General features: G+C 36.4%; 3 protein-coding genes across 3 annotated transcripts; all 3 read left to right on the top strand.

Annotated features, from left to right (window-relative positions):
* Positions 1–2,442: 2,442 nt before the first annotated feature.
* Positions 2,443–3,786, top strand: LOC113724691 (protein ASPARTIC PROTEASE IN GUARD CELL 1-like). The gene has a single exon (XM_027247568.1). The coding sequence runs from the start codon at positions 2,443–2,445 to the stop codon at positions 3,784–3,786; it is 1,344 nt and encodes a 447-aa protein (XP_027103369.1).
* A 1,454-nt stretch (positions 3,787–5,240) lies between these two features.
* LOC113728026 (probable pectinesterase 8) lies at positions 5,241–9,793 on the top strand. Its single transcript, XM_027252488.2, has 5 exons — positions 5,241–5,642; positions 7,186–7,357; positions 8,043–8,249; positions 9,089–9,348; positions 9,493–9,793. Exons 1-5 carry the CDS (start codon positions 5,248–5,250, stop codon positions 9,644–9,646), a joined length of 1,188 nt encoding a protein of 395 aa, XP_027108289.1. The 5' UTR covers positions 5,241–5,247; the 3' UTR covers positions 9,647–9,793.
* A 1,003-nt stretch (positions 9,794–10,796) lies between these two features.
* Positions 10,797–18,868, top strand: LOC113724692 (uncharacterized). Its single transcript, XM_027247570.2, has 10 exons — positions 10,797–10,930; positions 11,223–11,469; positions 12,515–12,583; positions 12,761–12,937; positions 13,035–13,414; positions 16,392–16,481; positions 16,591–16,843; positions 17,008–17,088; positions 17,341–17,520; positions 18,307–18,868. The coding sequence occupies exons 1-10, from the start codon at positions 10,815–10,817 to the stop codon at positions 18,685–18,687; spliced, it is 1,974 nt and encodes a 657-aa protein (XP_027103371.2). The 5' UTR covers positions 10,797–10,814; the 3' UTR covers positions 18,688–18,868.
* The last annotated feature ends 774 nt before the right edge of the window (positions 18,869–19,642 follow it).

The raw sequence follows: 19,642 nt of genomic DNA on the forward strand, positions 1-19,642 counted from the left end.
TGTCGATGGATCTCAAGCTATAAACATGCAGTTTGCATCCCATCACATCCATTATTACTATTGGAAATGAAACATATTCCAGTCTGCAGGGCAGTCTCCATATCTTTTTGCCTCTTCCTGCTTCAGACGATCAACTTCCACTTGCCTTTGTAGTTAAAGTTTCTTTTTTGGGGGTTTGTATCTTATGGTTTAATGGAAGAAGCTAACTAAGTGAGGACCATTTATCCATATTTTTACATGCTAAAGTCTATGTCGACGGTACTATATCAAATTTCTTACGTGTTGATCTAGACTCTTAGTCTATTATTTGGCTATGCATATATACGCACTGTACACGTTGGACTAAGCATTTACCACTTCGTTTTTCATGTTTCCTTTTTTAGTATTTGGTAAAAACTATGGAGGGGAAGAAACTAGAAAGAAAAAAAATCACTTATCTACTATTAATTAACTCTCCACTGAAAGAGTGGCAGATGCACAACAATCCAAAATCATAAATATTTTCTCCAAATCTTGTTACAGTTTTCCAATTATGTTGAAAAGTGTCTGTGAGTCAAGCTGCTTCTATGGTAATTATACTCTCTATCTTTTTCGCATGGAAAAGCTTTCAACAGGTTTCCACGCGCCAAACATGAAAACTATAAATAGTAAGAACATGTACAGATGAGTAAGAAAAGAAACTCGTTTTCTGGTAATTAATTATATGCAGGCAGTCTCTGTATCTTTTTTTCTTTCTCGCACAAAAAAATTAAAGATTTCCGGTCAAAATTGTGCTTATCTGGAAATAATCCTACTCATGCAAAGTACGAAGACTATTCTGGTCCTCAATGCACACTAAAGCTTATCTCGCTCCAATTTCAGTTAAATAATGCCATCGAAATCAAACTGCTAAGAAGCAACTAAGCATGTAAGAAAAATTTGGATTAGGTGATAAGGTGAAAAGGATTTGTAAGTAGGAAATCTTAAATTCAAAATTTTCCCTCGGAAAAAAAATGTGTCAAGGAAATGGTCGCAAACATAACATAAACAAATCCGCATAAAAAGGAAAAGAAAAAAAAAAGTAAGTTTGTTGCTGCTGGAAGTGTTGGACTACAAATAAATTAGGAGGGCTACAAGAATTTGAAGCTTCAAGATCATTGTGCAAACAAACATTTCAAGCGGTGGTGTCATACTTGTACCCATTAATAATTTGCTATCAGCCATCTCCGGATCAAAATTTTTTAGACTGTTACTTCCGTCCCTAAACCGTTTATTGTTTTCAATCCGTCAAAAGAAAATTCGTATTATAAGTAATTCTAGGCACGCACATTAGTACATTGTCATAGAGAGTAGTTCGTATGACCTAGATTAAAAATGTACACAAGACAAGATCAAGTTTACATGCTTCAATCCAAACCATTTTGTTGGAAGATTAACACCAAAACCCCATATATTTTTTTTTGAGGTTATTAACAATCTTAACTATATGAGTTTTCCAAATAAGAACCGAGGAATTTTAAGAAATTCAGGACCATGAATAACATGTTTAACTGACTATTAAAGATGACAAGAGCACATGCCACTATCCTTCAGTGAGAGAACTAACTATTACTGGCTATAGGTGGTGCTTTATTTCCTCAGGGTTAGGTGTTTTTCCTACTATGAGCTCGAGAATCTTCATTTAACAGCCATCTTTTGCTTGTCAATCAAGCTAAACGCGAGCATGCATCCATCGTTATTGTTCAAGATATATTATGGTGGCCATATCTTCTTATTTTTCGTGTTTCAATTGAACATCCACTTTTGCAATTTACTAACCATTTTAGTTAAGTCTTCTTTTTCCTTTGGGGTTTGAACGTTAGTGGTAAATGGAAAAATGTGTCAGTAGATGTTTGACAAACGACTTTTGAGACCATTGTTTGCATCTTGTAAGTGGTAATATGTAAAAAAATCGATGTTTGAATAATGAATTCGGACCTCCTAATCCAACAAAGTGTATGCCAGACATTGCAGAACTCAATGGAGCAAATGCTTACATGCAGAAGAGAAGTACTGTAAAAAAGGGGATGAGACCAGAAAGTAAAATCACAGAAATCAATTAGAACTCACCTTTTGAAATTAATCAAGAAAACCCGTCCAACATTTAGTCCTTGTCGAACATCAATATATCACGAGGGTAAATGCATGTTATGAAAGTTACGATTAAACTAATTTCCCAGAATAATTAAGTTAACGAGTGGGTGAAGTTCTTGGACCTCTATATATGTGCTGTATGGCAGCCTGGTTAAGAAGTAAGAACCGAAAGCTTACGCTAGACAAGAAATGGCTTTCTTTGCCTTCTTTCTCATCTTATGCCTTTTGCTCTTTTTACCATCAACCAACTGCATTTCTTTTCCAGAATCCCAACATACACAAACAGTTCGCCTAAACCACCATGACACCATACAAGCCATAGAAGATTTCATGGCTTTTGATGCTGGCCAGTTACTACAAGAATCTATCCAGGTACCGGCCACCACCACCACCACCACCTCCACCTCCTCCTCGTCATCCCCTTTCCAGGGCAATTATATCCCTGTCTACGACATTGACATCTTTCTCAAATCAGGCTATGAAGATTATCGCTCTCTGATTCTGTTTCGCCTGGCTCGTAATGCCAAAAGGTTTGAATGGTTGTCGACATCATTAACTGATTCTCCGGTGGTTGATATTCCTTACTATTACGAGAGTGCGTCTTATGTGGGGATTATGGACATAGGGAATCCACCACAGAGAGCTCACCTAATCATAGACACTGGCTCTAGATTCGTATGGTGGGATTGCCAGCCATGCAATAATTGCCCTACTTTCAGCTATAATCCTTCCCGCTCATCATCATATCGTCAAGTGGATTGTCGAATGGAGGATGAGTGTCCAGGCAATGAAGGCCTTTTCTGGGGTTGTGATATGGATGGTAACAACAAGTGTGAGTTTAAAGTTATGTATCGTGATTCCACAGAAGCTGAAGGTTTTCTTGCCTACGAGAAAGTAACAACTACCCATGGTGAAGAGGGTGGCGACGTAGTCCTTGTGGAAAATCTTCGGTTTGGGTGTGCAGAAAAGGCTCCAGCAAGTATGATAGGTAAGAAGTTCACTGGAATTCTGGGTTTTGGACCCAACACTTACTCCTTCATCTATCAAATGAATGCTACTAGTTTTAGCTTCTGTCCTAAAAGTCATACTGCTTCTGTAGCCACGAGTTTATACTTCAATTCCCTGCCTATACCTGATGACTTCACCTTCAGAACCCCTCTTCTCCAAAATATTCAACCAATATATTACGCTGTGAACCTTACTGGTGTGTATGTGAGATGGGAATTTCTGGAGATTAAGTCTCTGACTAACTCAGATGGCCGGGTTGGAGCAGTGGTAGATTCGGGAACAAGTATATCTATGTTTCCTCTCCAATTCTATAACCAATTCCGTGATACTTTTACTAGGCATAGCCAATGGTTAAGTCGTTTGCCGGGGGAGCAATTTTTTGATACCTGTTACAACATCTCCTCACCCGAATGGTACTTGGAAGTTCCAGAGATCATATTCCAGTTTTCTGGGGTTACAGGTCATGAAGTTCTTAGGTTGGATGCCAACCAAATAATGATGCCCATTGGTACCGACGGGAAATACTGCTTGGCCTTCAGTCCAACCAAATTCCGCCAGTTCACACTAATTGGGACTTGGCAACTGCAGGGGACTCGTGTCTCTTTTGATTTAGCCAATCAAATGCTGCAATTTGATCCTGAGAACTGTAAAAATAGCCCAAGCTGATGTAAAAGGCTTTCTGTCTGTCCTGGCATCTAATATATTGAGCTAATGGGGTTATAAATAACTATTTAAATTAACAGGAGTTCTTCCATTATCATTCTGCTACAACTGCTAAAAAGAGTGCACTGATCCTTCAAGTACGTTTAATTTTAACCCAATATTTGTCAGCTCAACAGAACTAAGCTAGTCATGAACTCGTGTCATCCATAACTAGTAGTATTTTTGAACCAGACTTTTGAACCATTTTTCATTATATTTTTTAAAAATATTTCAATGTCATCCTAATTATGTAATATTAAAATAATTAAAAAAATATTATATCATTGACCCAGTTCAACCATGAACAGAAAGCTTATTGATTCAAGTTCTATCCCGAGTTTGAAAACTGTGGATCGTAGATTGGGTGGGTGCAGTTGTGCATTGTCTCCATAAAAAAAAAAAGGATCTATTTCTAGGAAGCTGGTAATGTTGCTCAAAACTCAAAAGCTCTTTCTCTCACAGGGAAGGATCTCTTCCTTCTTTCTCTCACAGGGAAGAAAAAAAAAAGCTCTTGCTTCTCATTGCGACATACATATCCAGCCAAAGCAACTTTCTCAACAATTTACACTTCAGGTAAAGTGTACTAAACTTCAGGTGTAAGTATAATTTGGCCTAATTTCATCTTGGTAACAGCACGTTACCTTAATTTCAGTGTTGCCAAGAATATAGTATTTAAAAAATTGAATAAGCTTATATATAGTCTGGTTATGAACTATGAAGTGATTTATGTGATATATTCAATTAAGTACATGATCATAATTATGTGACATGTTACAAGCAAAAATAATGGTGAGTGATGTATGATAATGTAATAAATATACCATATGTTTACAAGTGCAGCACTAGATTGGATCCGTCATCAAATGACTTTCAAACGACATGCTTTCTCCAAGAACATTTCAAGTACAGAGAAAATTGTAAACATGTTCAAGCATGTAATTAATAGAAAATTTTTCACAAATTATGAGTATTTGTTGTCATTTATTTGCCGCAGTCGAAGTTGAAGTTGATTGACTCAAGTTCAAGGATGACAAAAAATTCCAAACTCAAATAAAAATACAAAGTTATCCTAGCAAACTTGTTAACCAAACAGGGAGACTATTTCTTATTCGAGGACATGAGAAACGTACCATTAGTAATTCTAGTCTGAACTTTATATACGACTAAGGCTACAGATGATGGGATTTCGAACTCCATCCACCAGCTTATAATTGCAGGCATGAAGATGGCATTAGTGTAAAGTTTGGTGAATGTGGCACATGAATTCCAGCAAGAAAGGGGACCAGATCGACCAGCAGGGTGATTTGCAAGACATGCCACCAACCCTTAAGTTACAAGTCCGATCTGAATCCAGTATTCATGTTAAATACAAGGCTCTTTCAAATTTGTGTTTTAACATTGGCTAGACAGAATATTGAATGAACAATGAATCCTAAGGGCATATCCTTAATCCTTTTCATCGGCCTCATTGCTATTTTATCATCCAATCAATTCAGGAATGCACCTTTATTGATCCTTGAGTATGTTAACGATCTTATTACCCTTGAAACTCTCTCGTCATCCACCGTTATTCCGATTGATCTGATGCTTGGTTATAATAGAGGTCATCATCATCATCACGATGACAAGAAAAGGAAAATAGTGTCAATCTGTGATGATTTTCCACCTGATTTTCCCCCTCCAGCTACCAACGCAACATCCACAATATGTGTTGATCATAATGGTTGCTGCAACTTCACTACCGTCCAAGCTGCTGTCGATGCTGTTGAAGTTCTCAGCTCGAAAAGGACTATAATATGGATAAATAATGGCATTTACTTGTAAGTGGCTTTTCAAAACGTCCCCCATCGGGCTTTAGTTTGGTTCTTTTCGTCTTTAATTTGCGTTGTTAGCATGGTTACATAACTTCTTGAATTAACAAGTGTTTTAAAATATATTGATCAAGAGAGGTGTTTTAAAACTTAAATTCTTATAGTTGTAGGAATGAAGATATATACTTTTAGTCGAATGAATGTTGAAGGTCCTATTAGTTTCAATATTTTTGCCTTCAAAACAGCTTCACGTATTTGTTTCAAGGGTAAATTATATTTTACCCCCCTGTGGTTTACCCTTTTTTACATAACCCCCATATGGTTTCAAAAGCTATACATAACCCCCTCATGGTTTGGATTAAAGTGTCAAAGTAACGGAAATAGTCCCTCGTAACGGAACTTCAAAAAATGTCGAAATTACCCTTATAAATACATGACACATTAACCCCCTATGATTTTTATATTTTACCATATAACCCCCTTATGGTTTAATACTTTACCATATAACCCCCTTATGATTTTCAAAATATACACATAACCCCCCTTGGTTAATACATAAATTTCAGCCTTACATAAGGGTATTTTTGACATTTTAGATGACGCCGTTACGAGTGACTATTTTCGTTACTTTGACACTTTAATCCAAACCATAAGGGGGTTATGTATAGCTTTTGAAACCATAGAGGGATTATGTGAAAAAACGCTAAACCACAGGGGGGTAAAGTAGAATTTGCCCTTGTTTCAATATTTGTGTGCATTTGCTATTATTGCACACGTTAGCCTCAAGGCCAAAGGACAAGGGACACAAAAATAGATAATTATCCACAAAGAGGTAATTAGTGTAGCTTTTTAATAGTTTGGGCGTTAATGAAAATTCAAATCTGTGGTAGGTTTAAGTGTTTAATTACTTACTTCGGTAATATTGTTGTGTTAGTGAATAAGTAAACAATACTCAATTGGACGATTATCTAATTGAGCTCAAATAAGTGATAAACCTATAAGCAAACCCTGGTTTGGCTCCAATAAAAGAAAGGATAAATTACTAGTAACCCCTTTGTAGTTTCACATATTATTCTATGAGCCCCTAACATTTTAAACCATCCACATAAACCCCCTTGGTTTTATATACAGCAGAAATTTGATGGAAAGCTACTTTTCTAATGTTGTTAGTTGAAATGTCAATATTACTCTTACTTAATTTTACTTACTGCTTTGAATAAATTCACCGGGAAACTAATTATGTGGGTATATGTAAAATCATACGGGAGTTAAGTGGCTATTTATGTAAAATTATAAGGGGCTATGTAGATATTATAGTTTCACATTTTTGGAGCTCATTTGTGTCAATTGCCATCATCAAATGTACTTTTCGTTCATTTTTCCAATTACATAAGATCATAGAAGGTGTTACGTGGGTATCTTGAAACATTATAGGGTCATGTGGGAATATGCAAAAGTAAAATTGGGTTATTAGTAAATTACCCTAAAGAAAATCAAAACTATTTTTTCCTGGAACTCAAATACTGATCGCACGATCCATTCTCAAGTCCAGCGAGAAAGTTATCATTCCGAAAACAAAACCAAACATCACCTTTCAAGGACAAGGCTTTACGTCCACGGCAATTGTGTGGAATGATACAGCCAATTCTTCGCATGGCACATTTTACAGCGGCTCCGTTCAAGTTTTTGCTGCCAACTTCATAGCCAAGAACATAAGTTTCATGGTCAGTAATTTCCTCAATCACTATATATAATTTCATTGCATAGTTCCCACTCCTCTCATTTGTATAATGTAACACTTATTTACCTAATGCCCTATTATACAAAAAAGTTAATATATACTTCTGCATAAATAAAAGGGCAAATTACACTTTACCTTCCTGTGGTTTAGTATTTTTTTACATAATCCTCACATGGTTTCAAAAACTATATATAATCTTCTCATAGTTTGGATTAAACTGTCAAAGTGACAGAAATGATCATTCGTAACAGAGTCACTTAAAATGTCAAAAATACCCTTATGTAAAGCTGAAAATTATTTATTAACCAAGAGGGGTTATGTGTATATTTTAAAAACTATAAAGAGATTATATGATAAAACATTAAACCATAAGGAGGTTATATGGTAAAATATAAAAATCATACGGAGTCAGTGTGTCATGTATTTATAAGGGTAATTTCGATATTTTTAAAAGTTCTGTAACGAATAACTATTTTCGTCACTTTGACACTTTAATCTAAACCACGAGAGAGTTATGCACAACATCATAGGAAGGTTATTAAAAAATACAAAACTACAGGGGATTTCCCTAAATAAAATGTAAGTACAGTGACAATTACTACGACTATTTAAAGTACCAAGTTTAGGCAAGGTTCCTAATCCTAATAGCATTATCACACGAGATATAGAACGTGGCCCCTATACCTGGTCCGGGAGCAATGGGAGCACAAGCAGTAGCGATGAGAATAGCGGGAGACCAAGCGGCCTTCTGGGGTTGTGGGTTCTTTGGAGCGCAGGACACCCTGCATGATGACCGAGGCCGCCACTATTTTAAAGAATGTTACATACAAGGCTCCATTGATTTCGTCTTTGGCAATGGGAAATCATTTTATGAGGTAATAATTGTGACCACCATCTCGAATTGATTGTTTTTATCATTCGTGCATGATGGTTGATGCATTTGCAATGTGCAAGGACTACCACAAATTACTAACTTAATTGTCTCTTTTTTTTTTTTTTGGTCAACTTCTGTAAAATGGCTTGAACAGATTGTATTAAAAGGTAAATTATGGGGGTGAATCTGGTTTAGAACTTGTACATAAATAAACCTTGTGACCAGGGGTGGATTTACTCAATGTTCAGTGTGGGCACGTGCTACCGCTAAACCAAAAACAAATTGCATTTCTAGGCATTGAGATTTCCTCGTCTTATCTAATGGTTATACGGGTTATTACTTGATATTCACTTTGTGAATATTGTTATTGCTCAATACTAATTATAGGACTAAAAAAACTTTATTTTTAATTGTGTCCTCACTGCAAATTTTTTCCAGCTTAGGACTACCAAGTGTGCAAATTAAAGTTTGTGATTTGCCATGTTAAATGTCAATAGCATACCATGCTCGGGAAAAATTCTTTTTCAAAGATAAACTAAGTCACCATAAATTCAGTCTGAAACCTTTTTCACCTATGTTAACGTTCTTGACATTACATCAAACTGATATTTATTTGTAAAATTTAGAAAATCTAGTACCACTTTTTATATTTTGTGTGCGTAAAGCATTTTAACAGGAACATTCTATGGCTCAGGCATTTTCTTTGTCTACAAAACTGGATATCATAATGAGACGGACAGAGCAAGCAAAACGTTTAATACATACATCTGGAATCAAGAGATCTAGTAATTGTTTAAAAAAGTTCACCTTCCTAGCTAACTGCTGAGCATAATCAACCAGAATTGCCAGTTAACCTCAATAGCGAACCCAGTGGCAGTAGGAGCAAGGGCGATAACCGGAGCAGTGACGGCGCATGGGCGAGCTTCCAAGGACGAAAACAGTGGCTATGCTTTCGTGAATTGCAGCATTGGAGGAACAGGAAGAATCTGGCTGGGACGAGCGTGGAGGCCCTTCTCCACTGTTGTGTTTGCTTACACTTCTATGTCTGACATCATTGCTTCTGAGGGATGGAATGACTTCAATGATCCTTCCAGAGACCAGTACGGAAGGGGCTAGCTGCTGCTGCCATAACCCTTTGATCATTACCATTATTCATTTTGCGACCTTCTTTAAGTAATTTTTGCTGTTGAATCGATCTATGATTAACCAAGAAATTAATATGCCGTATGTATACATGCATGCAGGACTGTTTTCTATGGGGAGTACAATTGTTCTGGCAATGGAGCTAATACAACACTAAGGGTGCCTTATGCCCAAAAGCTCAATGATACACAAGCTACACCTTTTCTGAATATTTCTTTCATCGATGGTGATCAGTGGCTGCAACCATACAGTTAGGTTGAACATGGTGTTAATTAAGTTGTGGGAAGAATTTGCAATGGCTGAATTCAGAATTGGGTGTTTTCAATTTTCAATGATTTAAATTATAATGATTGAAGGATGAATAGCTTTATTTGGAATTAATTTCTGAAATGATTTATTGTAGCGTTTGAAACATGAATAAATTTCTTGAAAGGATTCAAGAAGATTTAACAAGTAATTTATCATTTTGTGTTTCTAGAAGACTTTTTTTTTTTAAAAAAAAAATAATTATTATCTGTATTAAAACACTTGTAACATGCTATAAGGGTCCAAGTACATAAATCTAAAATCTGTTCCCTTCAAAAAACTTGTGCCGAAGCTTTGTCTCCAACAGAATGAGGCATCCAACAATTTAGTAACTTGAATATTTTGCAACAGGTGTAAATCTAGAGGTCTATATATAATTGCATACTCAATTTTTTGAAAGCTCAAATATATATGTTGGTAGAGAAGTACAATGATTAGATGGTGGCGACTAGGATGCATCAGCTAGTTGTCAAGGTCATCGAAAAAATTATTATATCTCTAACTATTTATTAGCATTTTTTTATTACTTTGTACTTTTCAAGTTTTTTAATGATCACATGCGATAGAATAAATTATCTCTTGACATACCTCAAGAAAATTTAAGATGCTTTTTGTTGTTTTCTGCATGTATTTTATGGTTGAAACTTGAACGACGAAATGATCAGTACTCCGGTGATTTATAAGTTTCATGGTGTTAACATTTTTTTTCTTTTCTAATTGAGAAATTATAATGATGTTTCACTTGCTCTTTTAACGATCCACACCGGTGACCGAGACTCTCGATTATAATTCATAGAGTGCACCAGTTGCCTGCTTTAAGAGGCTGTTCTTAACCAGGCTAGGCAAAAAAAATCTGCAAACCCAAAAATCCACGAGACCCAATTTGATGAAAACTGAAAATCAAGATATCTTGCTCTCCATTTACCTGTTGATGCAGGTCGAAGGATGGGTTTTACTCAGTAAGAACTTCGATACGAGTAACGATTTTGGTGACCAGCAAGTACTCACTCTGTCTCTGTATCTCATAAACAGAATTGTTTATAGTTAACTTTTTTCCTTCACAAAATTCCAAACGCAGAAAAGATTCCGAACATATAGTCTGAGTGGAGTCGTGGGAATGAGTAATCAAATGTCATCGACTTCAAACACCTGTCCCAGACACGCACGCACCTCCCAAGACTCTCAGCCCTTATACAGGATGGCAGAATCAGCCCTTTTTCTTTCAACAAAGAGGTACCACCTTATGTTTTTCTTTGCCCAGCATTTCAGTTTTCACTTCCTCATCAAAGCCTATATCTCCAAAACCATGCATTCGTCCAGAAAAAGAACCACGAATCTCTGTACTTTGTGACACTGTAATACAGGTTGATCGCTGCCAAGTTTGCATATCTTTCCTGGTTACTAATATCTCCCTTTTCAAAAATTTATATATCTTTCAGAAAAGTTCATAGCGTGTTTGTTTGCATGTTTTTATGAATGCTACTGGAAGTTTTTGACCAATCAGGTTTTGTTGGTTTTCTCTCAGGGTTGCAGTTGTTACAGGAGCGAACAAGGGGATAGGATTAGAGATATGTAGGCAATTAGCTTCCAAAGGGGTGATGGTGGTTTTAACTGCTAGAGACCAAAAAAAGGGTATTGAAGCCGTTCAAAGTCTCAAGGCCAGGGCTTCTTGTGATAATGTCATTTTTCATCAGCTGGATGTGGGGGCCCCTTCAAGTATAGCTTCCCTGGCAGACTTTATCAAGACCCGATTTGGGAAGCTTGACATATTGGTATATTTCGCAGTATTTTCTCTCTTTCCTGAGCTTCCAAGCACCTTATATTAGATTTGTTGGTTCAAAACTGGGTTTTTTTTTTTAAAACTAAAATTGCGCATTTTTCTGGCTTAGTTACTTATGGTTAATTGGTTATACTCCAGCTATACCTTTATGCTTGTGTAACAGTGCATTTGATTGAAGAGTTAAGCTAAGCATGCTTATTTTATCTCTTTCTTTACTTTTTTTTTTCATGTTTCACTTGAATCTGTTTATGTGATATCATTCCCCTGTTCTCATGTGCCAAAATAAATATGATACAGCACTCAATTGCTCCATTCTAAAGCTCAACCCGATGGATGGAGCATCTTTCAAAGCTATTGTATTTCAGATTATGGTCATGAGTTCAGCAGCTACAATACTAGAAATTTGATTTATACATATGGGATTAAGTTAACTCCAGGTCCAGGGGAAAGGAGATGAAACTCCTAAAGGAAGTTGATCAATGGGCTGAATGATCGTCAGATGTAGAATGAGGGCTAATATAAAAGAAGTGAAAGGACTTCAGGGAATATTCAGGCATTGTTCTGACGCATTTTCATTATTTCTTGTACCAAAAATGTCCGCAGTAGCACAGATGCTTCAAAATTTTCAAGCATTCTGGGAAATTCTGTCTTTCGCTTATGCACAATCAATCATCTTAAACTGTTTTTAAAAATCTAAACCAACATTTGCATGTTACTTGTCTAAGGTGTGATCGACCATGATCTAACCTAATCAGAGGGGATTAATAGAGCTTTGCGTATTATCATTTGTGCTGCATGCATGGATATTTCATGTTTCTTAGAAATATTGTGTAAGGTGACAAATTTAGCTGCTCTGAATCCTTGAAGCACAGGCAATTTTGGAGGATTTGGGGATAGCAGTGATGTTGGAGGGCCATTATAGGAGGATTTGACGTATTCAATGATCCCATTATGTTCTTGTGGAAGGATTTGTGCATTAAAATTATTGAAATTAATTCTATAGAACATAACCAAAGTGAAAAAGAAAATTTGTGCAGGTAAACAATGCAGCTGTTCTTGGTGTTAAAGTGGATAGCAATGCTCTTGATTCTTTGGCTGATCACGTGGTGAGCCGACCTTTGAATAGTTATTTCTCTGCTACAAAGTTTAGACGCTAGTGTATTCCTCTATAGTCTTATGCTAATATCAAATGCCATGCAATGTCTTTGGAAGCCTGAACTTGTTGGCTATTTTTCAAAGAGCAAATAAGTAACTACAACTTTGTTGCCGACCCGTATATGCAGCCAGGAGGATACATTAATTGGAATGAGGTTTCGACTCAAGCTCATGATTTGGCGGAAGAATGCTTAAAAACAAACTACTACGGACCAAAAAGCACAACTGAAGCATTTGCCCCCCTTCTCAAATTGTCTGATTCAGGAAGAGTTGTTAACGTTTCCTCCTCATCTGGGAAGCTAAAGGTAATCAACCTAACTTGTAAAAGCAAACATTTTGCTCCAGTCCAAGATTAATGTAACTGTGTTTTCTTTTTTCTTTTTCTTTTTTTTGGTGGTGCAGTTCGTAGCGAATGATTGGGCACAAACAATACTAAGCGATGCAGATTGCCTTACTGAAGACAGGATTGATGAAGTACTGAATGAGTTTCTGAAAGATTTCAAAGAGGGTTTTCTGAATGCCAAAGGCTGGCCTTCTTTTCTGTCTGCTTATACATTATCAAAAGCTGCCTTAAATGCCTACACGAGGATTGTGGCTAAGAAGTATCCTGAGTTGACGATCAACTGTGTCTGCCCAGGCTATGTTAAAACTGATATGAATTACCATAGAGGCGTCTTATCCTCAGAAGAAGGTGCAGAAAGTCCCGTATGGCTGGCCCTGTTGCCCCCCGGGGAAAAGCCATCCGGATTGTTCTTCTCCCAGAAAATTGTCTCACCTTTCTAGCGACTCAAAGACTCTTTACGTAATAATTATAGCTTTAGCAGACTTCTCTTGACTTTACCTGTAGGAAGGATACGTGACCAATTTGTAAGCCTTTCTGTCTGATTCGTGATGAGACATGGCTACTAATTACTGATAAAGACAAGTATCTTCCGCAGATATAAAATGCGTGGTGCAGAAATGGGCAGTTTAAGCCAAAGATTTTTACTGGACAAGAATCTTCAGGATATGCAAAATTACAATCCAATTTCCTCTGGGGTGGGCTCTGAGTTTGCTTCAGCACATTTCCGGACTGATATTTTTATATGTCACTCTCAGTTTGCATTATTGGCTGGAGTTTTGGGAGCTCCTGGACAGTGAACAGACCAAAACTTTGTGGAGTACAAGAAACAAAAAGTTGAGGTGGATATTTAGACGGGTCGGAGAGAGGGAAGGAAAAATCATTGGATGGACCATTGAAAAGTTGGATTCTGGGTACCATCGTTCACTGGTATTGACCTTCCACCGAAAGAGTCCGTGTGAAATTTGGAGTTTGGCGCTGTAAAAATGATTTTACAAACGTATCCTCGGAAAAGTGCTAACCAGCGCCATGACGCCATCCCTATTAGGCTCTGCAAAAATTGGAATTTGGCGCTGTAAAAATGATTTTACAAACGTATCCTCGGAAAAGTGCCAACGCCAGCCATGACGCTACTTGCAATAAACCTAGTCCTAAGTCCTAATAGTTAGCTATCAAGAGAGGTTTAAAATTCTACTTGAGTTTAGGTCAAGAAATCAAATTTCTTAGTTACACTATAAAAATTCAGAATTTTCTAAAAAATTTCATCAGCAGTGCGTAGAATAGTTAGTTACCAAGAGAACTTATAATAATAGTTGGCCAGACAACCAAGAGAGATTTAAAGTTCTACTTGGTTATAGATCAAGGAATCAAAATCCTTGACTTACATTCTAAAAATTCAAGATTTTTTAGAAAAATTTCGCCAGCGAGTGCGTAAGCACCTGTCTAAACTAGTAATGGTTCAATCGCTTTCGAATTTTCTCCTTGGCCCCTTTGGATCATCCTCTCCTCCTAATATAGAGTAGGAGCAGGTGTAAAATAAAATCTATCGTGTTCGCCAAAAAAAAAAAACTAAACTTGTAATAAGTATGTTATTTTTTTAAATCAGAAGTTTGGATGGTATCGATACAGATGACCATCACGGATCAAGATATGCGTCGAGAGGCAGATTATGAAAATATGGAGGTAATTATATATTGTCGATCAAACACAATTCTTACATCAACAACTGTACTTAACAACTGAGCTAATATTTATCGAACTTATAATTAATACTACCAGACTTTGCTTTGTGTTACCCTATGATGTCCTCATGCTGTGCGGGAAAGACTATTGTAATTTTGTCATGTTAATGTGATTGTTGTATTTGTTATATTATTTGTTACAATTACATTATGACAATAAATATATTGTATTGTTGTTGATACGAACCTATCAAGATGGATTGAACTGGTATCTCACACAATCTCGGATCTGGACGAAGAATTTAGTTGAATTTGCGGAATAACCCTTGACCCTTCTAAATCACGAGATTATGGATTAAGATGAATCTTAACCCACAACCTAATAATTTAGCAAATTAGAGTTTGAATGTAGAAGACGCTACAACCACGTGTGTTTCTTAGTTGATAAGTCGATGAACACTTAAGAATCTCTCAAGTATTCAAGTTGGATTTCTTAGACAAGGGAGTTGCTAACACCCAAGTGTTGTTGGAAAAATTCCTTTCTTAGCTCGTAAGAAACAACGTTTATGACTTAAGGCTTATTTATAACCTTTACAAGATTCAAAAATCCTAATCAAACTAGAACTCACGTAACTAGTTTCTAAAAACCCTAAATCGGCTCCATCTATGGCCAACATGACCTTAGCTGTTTTATTTTATTCCATTAAATTAACGACTTAATTAACTCCAAACTAACTCTAATTAATCAACTGATCATTGCTGGAAACAAAATAAACAAACGACATAAGGAATTTAAAACACAAAACAGATTCGGATCACATGTCAACTCGATTGCACTTCAACCACCATCACTAGACTCAATGACTTGAATAAGAGTATGAAGCGTTATATCTTCAAGTTCAAGCCCTTGAATCGCTCTTTTAAGCTTCTTAGTTCAACTTGAACTTCAGTTTAGTTGAATAGCATTGAGCCCTTTTTTTAGGTCTTCATTAGTTGTATTTGTGAAAAAAAATGGATGGAGCTAAATCCACACCTTCACAATCTAAATCCATACGTTTATAACTAAGTTGACCAAAAAGCCATAGCATTAACCGAACTTAGTAGAAACCCTTTAAATAAAAAATTAGCCTTTTTTTGAATGCTGTTAATTTACATAAAAAATTAGCCATAGCATTAACCGAACTTAGTAGAAACCCTTTAAATAAAAAATTAGCCTTTTTTGTGAAAGCAAATGCTGTTAATTTGGATTTAAAATTTACATCATTATGAATGATCTTAAAATTTTTGACTTTTTCATTCGTTTTGATGGCATTTGGTTTTTCCTTTTAATTGGTTTTTTTAATCTCTTTTTATCATGCAAGAGAAGATGAGATATTTTTTTAAAATTGTGTTAAGAAAATGTTTTTATCTTTTCGGCATGTTGCACTTCAAAGTTGATTGAAGTATAATTTTAGAAAATACTAACGGATCAATGTATAATTAGGATGAGGGTATCAAATAATTTCAATTAATTAAAACTCGTAATTGATTTTTTTAAACACGAGAATGACAAGTTTTATGTTGAAATAAGTTTTTATAAAGTTAATATGGGCTTTATTGTCATTTTAAAGCTAGGAAGTCTATAAAGTCTATAAATAGTTTTTATAGACTGAGGTGTGGATTTCATCCTACTGGGTAAAACTTGGGTCCTGTACCCGCTCTTGAGGGTATATACTATATAAACACATGCTTGTGAAGTAGAGGCTTAATTATAGGAACTGCTTGGCCAAAAAAAAAAAAAGAAAAAAAATCTAGATTCCTCGTACCAGCCATGACAGAAGCAAAGAGGTACTTCTACGTGCTTACATTTAAATTCTTGCTTTCAATAAATTTTCTTGGCCAAAGTATTTTGATGAGGCCTCTATTTTTTGGCATTTTTGCTCTGTTTTTGGGGCAGGTATGCAATTGTGACCGGGGCAAACAAAGGGATAGGATTTGAGGTGTGCAGGCACTTAGCTTCTAAAGGAATCACTGTGGTTCTGACTGCCAGGGATGAGAAGAGGGGACTCGATGCTCTTCACAAGCTCAAATTCTCTGATGGTCTTTCTGCTGATCGTTTGCTATTTCATCAGCTTGATGTGGCAGATTCGTCTAGCGTTGCTTCCCTTGCTCAATTCATCAAGACTCACTTTGGAAGGCTTGATATCTTGGTATGACAGACTAACTCCAATTCCAATATCTGACTTTTTGATTTTCTGTAAAACCTGATTCCCCTTTGGTGACAAGATGGGCATAAGTAGATAATTTCACCCAATGCCAAATTCAGCATCTTGTAACTGCTCATGCATGGCTTTTCTTTTGTTTTATCGATCAGGTGAATAATGCAGGAATTATTGGAGCTGATATAGACTCTGACGCTTTTAAAGCTGCGATTGCAGCTGGTGCTGTTGAAGAGGTAAACTTGGATTTTACCTTTAAATCATCAAGATTCTGGTCCTCTTTCAATTTCCCAAAATCTCCTGCTTTTTCCTCCTTATGGAGATCATGTTCTTTGTCCTTTTCTTTTCCTGTCTCATCTTGCTAGTTAAGATTCTCAGGAATTAGTTGCAAAATATGATTTTTATAGCTTTCAATGTGTCAATAAACCTGCTCTTTTATAGGTGTCCTTGTAATACCTGAACGTTTTCCTTCGTTTTGCCCAATGCAGGAACGAGCTAATAAAGTTGACTGGAGCAGTTCGATCAATGACACTCATGAATTGGCAGTACAATGCTTCCAAACAAACTATTATGGTGCCAAAAGAATGATTGAAGCCTTTGTTCCTCTTCTCCAATTATCTCAATCACCAAGAGTTGTCAACGTTTCCTCAGGCGCGGGAAAGCTAAAGGTAGATATCTGCTTGTAATTGTATTTCTTCGAGTACGTAGATTCTTCATTGTTGTGTGCCGGGCAGTAACCTTGGCACAAAAATTTAAAAGAACCAACGATGCTGCTTAACAGCATACAGATGCCTTGGACATAATTCTGGATCCATGCATCGAGTTCTCTGATGACCTCAGGATTTTAACTCTGTTCTGAAGCAAGCCACCCCGGTTCCCAATTTAAAATCTTTTATCTTCCAGATTTTGATAAACCACAGATAGTGGGATTTGACATGCTATAGGAACTACTCCTCGACAACTCGGCCGAGTCGTCACTGTCTCAGACCCTCCCGATACGATATCGGAACGATACGATTTCGAGATATTTGACTTGTCAAGAAGTCACTGTGAAGGGTTGAGACGGTCGAGTCACACCGAATCATTTAGAATCAACTCAAATTTTTATTATTTTTACTAATTTTTAAATTATTTTTATTTATCATATTTTTTACAATTTTTTGAATATTAAATATTTCAAAAATTTGCCTCTCATCGAAATCGCGACTAATATGCCGAAACCGATGTGGAACGGTTCGGGCCGCGATCACAACAGCCACTGCGACCGACCGCGACTTTGAACTATGATAGGAAGTTCAAATTCACGAAAACATTGAGCAAATGGACATCTAGAAGTTACATTAACTAGAGATTTCTGATTTCAATTGACAAGTTTCTCAATAAAGTATCCATTTCTTAGGGAAAACTGTAAGTCCCATAAACAGCTTACATAAAGTTTGCTCAATTTTCTTCAGAATATACCCAGTGAATGGGCCAGAGGGATATTCACTGATGTCGATAACCTTACGGATGAGAGAGTGGATGAGGTGCTCAATCAATACCTGAAAGACTTAAAAGAAGGTTCCAAAGAAGCCAAAGGCTGGCCTTCATTCCTGTCTGCGTATACAGTCTCGAAAGCAGCCATGAATGCATACACAATTGTTGTCGCAAAGAAGCATCCCAACATCAAGATCAATAGTGTCTGTCCTGGTTTTGTCAAAACGGATATAAACTTCGAATCCGGCACATTGACTGTAGAAGAAGGTGCTGACAGTATTGTGAGGCTGGCTCTGCTGCCTGATGATGGTCCTTCTGGCTTGTTCTTCATTCGCAGTGAAATATCACCTCTTGGATAGAGATAATCCTTCTCATCTCTTTGCATTCATGTGTAGATCATCCCTACCGGGCCATAGATCTATGCAACATTGTGATATTTTTCTTGCAACTTAGACTACAAAATCACCAAAGAATAATGTTTTGAATCCTTTGTTTTGATGAAGAAATCATATATGAGCTTCATTGGTCGTCATGCAACAATTAATGTTGTCAAGATCTTCTCTTCTCAACTAATTTAGCCATACCTGTGCTAAAGATCTAGACAGACTTGGAACCCTATGTTTTTACTATTGGACCATCTTTATTCGGTTTACGCTTTATACTTTTCCTATCAAATTCTGCTCTCAAAGAAGGGAACAAGAAAATCAGGTAGAAGGATATGCTTAAACACTACTATTTGCAGGTTGCATAATTATTTCAGTTTGATTTATTGGTGGAATATTATGTAATTTGACATTGTGGTTTTTGAATTCTGTCTCTTTTCTATGTAGCTTAATGGTAAACAAATCCCATCTTATCAGAAGCCAACTCCGAAGTGAGAAAAAGAAAAGATTGTCAAGAAGCTAAAATAATACATTTGACCAGCCTCCCTCCAAGCCTTCCCCTACCCCCCCCCCCCCCCCCAAAAAAAAAAAAAAAAACCAAAGACATCTTAAGAATATGTGAAAAGCAAGCATGACAATGTACTTACATTATAAACCCATATTCTTATAAAATTGAGCAATTTGTTGACAAGACTAGGCAATCTTGGAATGCTGTAAGAGAATTTAATGGTGCTAAAATAGGATTTTGTGTCAACAAACTTGACAGTTGTTTTAATCGTGGCCCTAAAAATCTTAGCTAATTGCAACTAGATTCTTCAAGAAACTGCACAAATTTAAAGTTTCACCATCCACAATGGATCCATGAATCCCTTTACTATTCACCTGAAATCATTATTAATGGAAAAAAGATTATAAATAAACAAGGAGAATG

Source organism: Coffea arabica, chromosome 2c (genome assembly GCF_036785885.1).
Source record: "Coffea arabica cultivar ET-39 chromosome 2c, Coffea Arabica ET-39 HiFi, whole genome shotgun sequence".
Taxonomy (NCBI): domain Eukaryota; kingdom Viridiplantae; phylum Streptophyta; class Magnoliopsida; order Gentianales; family Rubiaceae; genus Coffea; species Coffea arabica.

Excerpts from the sequence above, each read along its gene's own strand:
- LOC113724692 (XM_027247570.2), top strand. The coding sequence starts at position 10,815 with ATGAGTAATCAAATGTCATCGACTTCAAACACCTGTCCCAGACACGCA. Across the intron at positions 11,470-12,514 it reads TTGGGAAGCTTGACATATTG|GTAAACAATGCAGCTGTTCT; the intron begins GTATATTTCGCA and ends AAATTTGTGCAG. Across the intron at positions 16,482-16,590 it reads GCCATGACAGAAGCAAAGAG|GTATGCAATTGTGACCGGGG; the intron begins GTACTTCTACGT and ends TTTTTGGGGCAG.
- LOC113728026 (XM_027252488.2), top strand. The coding sequence starts at position 5,248 with ATGAATCCTAAGGGCATATCCTTAATCCTTTTCATCGGCCTCATTGCT. Across the intron at positions 7,358-8,042 it reads CCAAGAACATAAGTTTCATG|AACGTGGCCCCTATACCTGG; the intron begins GTCAGTAATTTC and ends CACGAGATATAG. Across the intron at positions 8,250-9,088 it reads ATGGGAAATCATTTTATGAG|AATTGCCAGTTAACCTCAAT; the intron begins GTAATAATTGTG and ends ATAATCAACCAG.
- LOC113724691 (XM_027247568.1), top strand. The coding sequence starts at position 2,443 with ATGGCTTTTGATGCTGGCCAGTTACTACAAGAATCTATCCAGGTACCG.